This window comes from Nicotiana sylvestris, chromosome 10, assembly GCF_000393655.2.
Source record: "Nicotiana sylvestris chromosome 10, ASM39365v2, whole genome shotgun sequence".
NCBI lineage: Eukaryota > Viridiplantae > Streptophyta > Magnoliopsida > Solanales > Solanaceae > Nicotiana > Nicotiana sylvestris.
In genome coordinates this window covers 63,511,792-63,514,214 of record NC_091066.1, presented here as the reverse complement: position 1 = coordinate 63,514,214, position 2,423 = coordinate 63,511,792, and the positions used below count along the sequence as shown (strand labels likewise).

At 42.1% G+C, this 2,423-nt stretch overlaps 1 protein-coding gene across 1 annotated transcript; it reads left to right on the top strand.

Annotated features, from left to right (window-relative positions):
• The first annotated feature begins 513 nt into the window (after window positions 1–513).
• On the top strand, window positions 514–1,548 carry LOC104243201 (uncharacterized). Its single transcript, XM_070159039.1, has one exon. It carries the CDS (start codon window positions 514–516, stop codon window positions 1,546–1,548), a length of 1,035 nt encoding a protein of 344 aa, XP_070015140.1.
• The last annotated feature ends 875 nt before the right edge of the window (window positions 1,549–2,423 follow it).

The window sequence follows — 2,423 nt, the reverse complement described above, 5'->3', positions numbered from 1 at the left end:
TGATGACTAATTGGCCTCCCACAACACTTTTATCCGCAACTTGGAAGTCTAACTTGGCCAAATTTCTCAAGATTTGAATCCTCGCCCTAAGGAGGCACTACCAAGTGACACAGCAGTAAACCCGAAGGGTGGGAACAATACGAGCCATGCTATGGTGGTGATTACAAGAAGAGGTAGAGGTAGAGTTGCTAGTACCTCTAATCCAAGAAAGGTTGTGAGTGATGATGAGAAAAGCAATGATGTGCAAGTGAATGATGAGATTGTGAATGATGAAGTGAGGATAGACATTGATGACAACGTGGAGGAGACGTAAAATGATGTGAACTCGTCTAGAGAACACGTGATAGACATACCAGAAAGGTAGTGCCCAAGACCAAGGCTCCTTTGCCAAGGCCTCCTTCACCATACCCTCGAAGGCTCGTAAAACAAAACAATGAGAACCAATTCAAGAAATTTATTGATATAATGAAGTATTTGTCCATAAATGTGCCTTTGGTTGAAGCTCTAGAATAAATGTCGGGTTATGACAAGTTCATGAAGGACTTGGTAACAAAGAAGAGATCAATGAATTGTGAAATGATCAAAATGACACATCAAGTGAGTGCTATTGTGCACTCCATGTATCCAAAGTTAGAAGACGCTGATGCCTTTACAATCTCATGCACTATTGGTAGTGTTGATTTCGCTAAAGCTTTGTGTGACTTGGGAGCAAGCATTAACTTGATGCCATATTCTGTGTTTAAGACATTGGGGATTGTTCAACCAAGGCCCACATCCATGCGGTTGCAAATGGCAGATTGGACAATGAAGAGGCCATTGGGGATAATTGATGATGTGCTAGTTCAGGTCGACAAGTTCATACTTCCCGTAAATTTTGTGATACTTGACTGTGAGGTTGACTATGAGGTGCCGATCATATTGGGAAGACCTTTCCTAGCTATAGGAAAGGCCTTAGTTGATGTGAAAGAAGGGGAGCTCACCTTCCAGGTGGGAGATAAAAAGGTTGTATTCCATGCTTGCAAGTCAATGAGGCAGCCTAATAGCAACGAAGTGTGTTTGTTTGTGGATCTTGTGACCGAAGTGATTGTTGAAGACACAAGTGTTATGATTAATGTGGAAGACCCTTTGGAAGCTGTGTTGTTGAATCATTATTTGGATGAGAAGGAAGTCTTGGTTGAATATGTCAGTGCTTTGCAAGGAATGGGTTCATATACATATGAGTCCCGAAAACTTTCCTTGGATCTTGAGAACCGGAAGACTCCACCAACAAAGCCCTCAATTGAGGAGCCTCCCATATTGGAGTTGAAGCCTTTGCCTTCACACCTCTGGTATGAGTTCTTAGGCCCTTGTTCCACTTTACCTGTTATTCTTTTCTCGTATTTAACTAACGTGCAGGTAGATGCCACCCTTGCGGTGCTCCAAAGGAGGAAGAAAGCAATAGGTTGGACATTGGCGAATATTAGGGGTATAATCCCTGACTTGCATGCACAAAATTATATTGGAGGAAGATGCCAAGCCCTCCGTGGAACATCAAAGAAGGTTGAATGAGGCCATGCAAGAGGTTATTAAGAAAGAGGTTATCAGGTGGTTGGATGCTGGGGTTGTCTAGCCCATTTCTGATAGTTCATGGACTTCGTCGGTATAATGTGTCCCAAAGAAAGGGGGCATGACTGTGATTACAAATGACAACAATGAGTTGATCCCCACAAGAACTATCACCAGTTGGAGGGTATGTATGGATTATAGGAAGCTCAACAAAGTGACTCGGAAATACCATTTTCCGCTTCCATTCCTTGATAAAATGTTGGATAGGTTAGCCGGGTGTACTTAATATTGCTTCTTAGATGGGTATTCCGGGTATAACCAGATTCTTATTGCACCTGAAGACCAAGAGAAGACCACCTTCATTTGTCCATATGACACATTTGCATTCTCAAGGATGTCGTTTGTTCTATGTAATGCACCGGCTACTTTTCAGCGGTGTATGATGGCAATATTCACGGATATGGTAAAGGACTTCCTAGAGGTTTTCATGGATGATTTCTCTATTGTGGGGGATTCTTTTGATGAGTGTTTGAGTAATCTTGATAAAGTCCTGGCACGTTGTGAAAAGACCAACTTGGTGCTTAATTGGGAGAATTGTCACTTTATGGTAGAGGAAGGCATTGTCCTTGGCCATAAGATCTCCAAGAATGGTATTGAAGTGGATAAAGAAAAAATTGAAGTGATATCAAAACTCCCTCCTCCTACTTCTGTCAAAAGAGTGAGGAGCTTTCTAGGGCATCCGAGGCTTTACCGTCAGTTCATCAAGGATTTCTCAAAGGTGGTGAACCCCTTGTGCAAGTTGTTGGAAAAAGATGCAAAATTTGTATTCAATGATGATTGCATGAAGGCTTTTGAGCTACTCAAGTATAGGTTAACTA

Coding starts and splice junctions, on each gene's coding strand:
- LOC104243201 (XM_070159039.1), top strand. CDS start 514: ATGTCGGGTTATGACAAGTTCATGAAGGACTTGGTAACAAAGAAGAGA.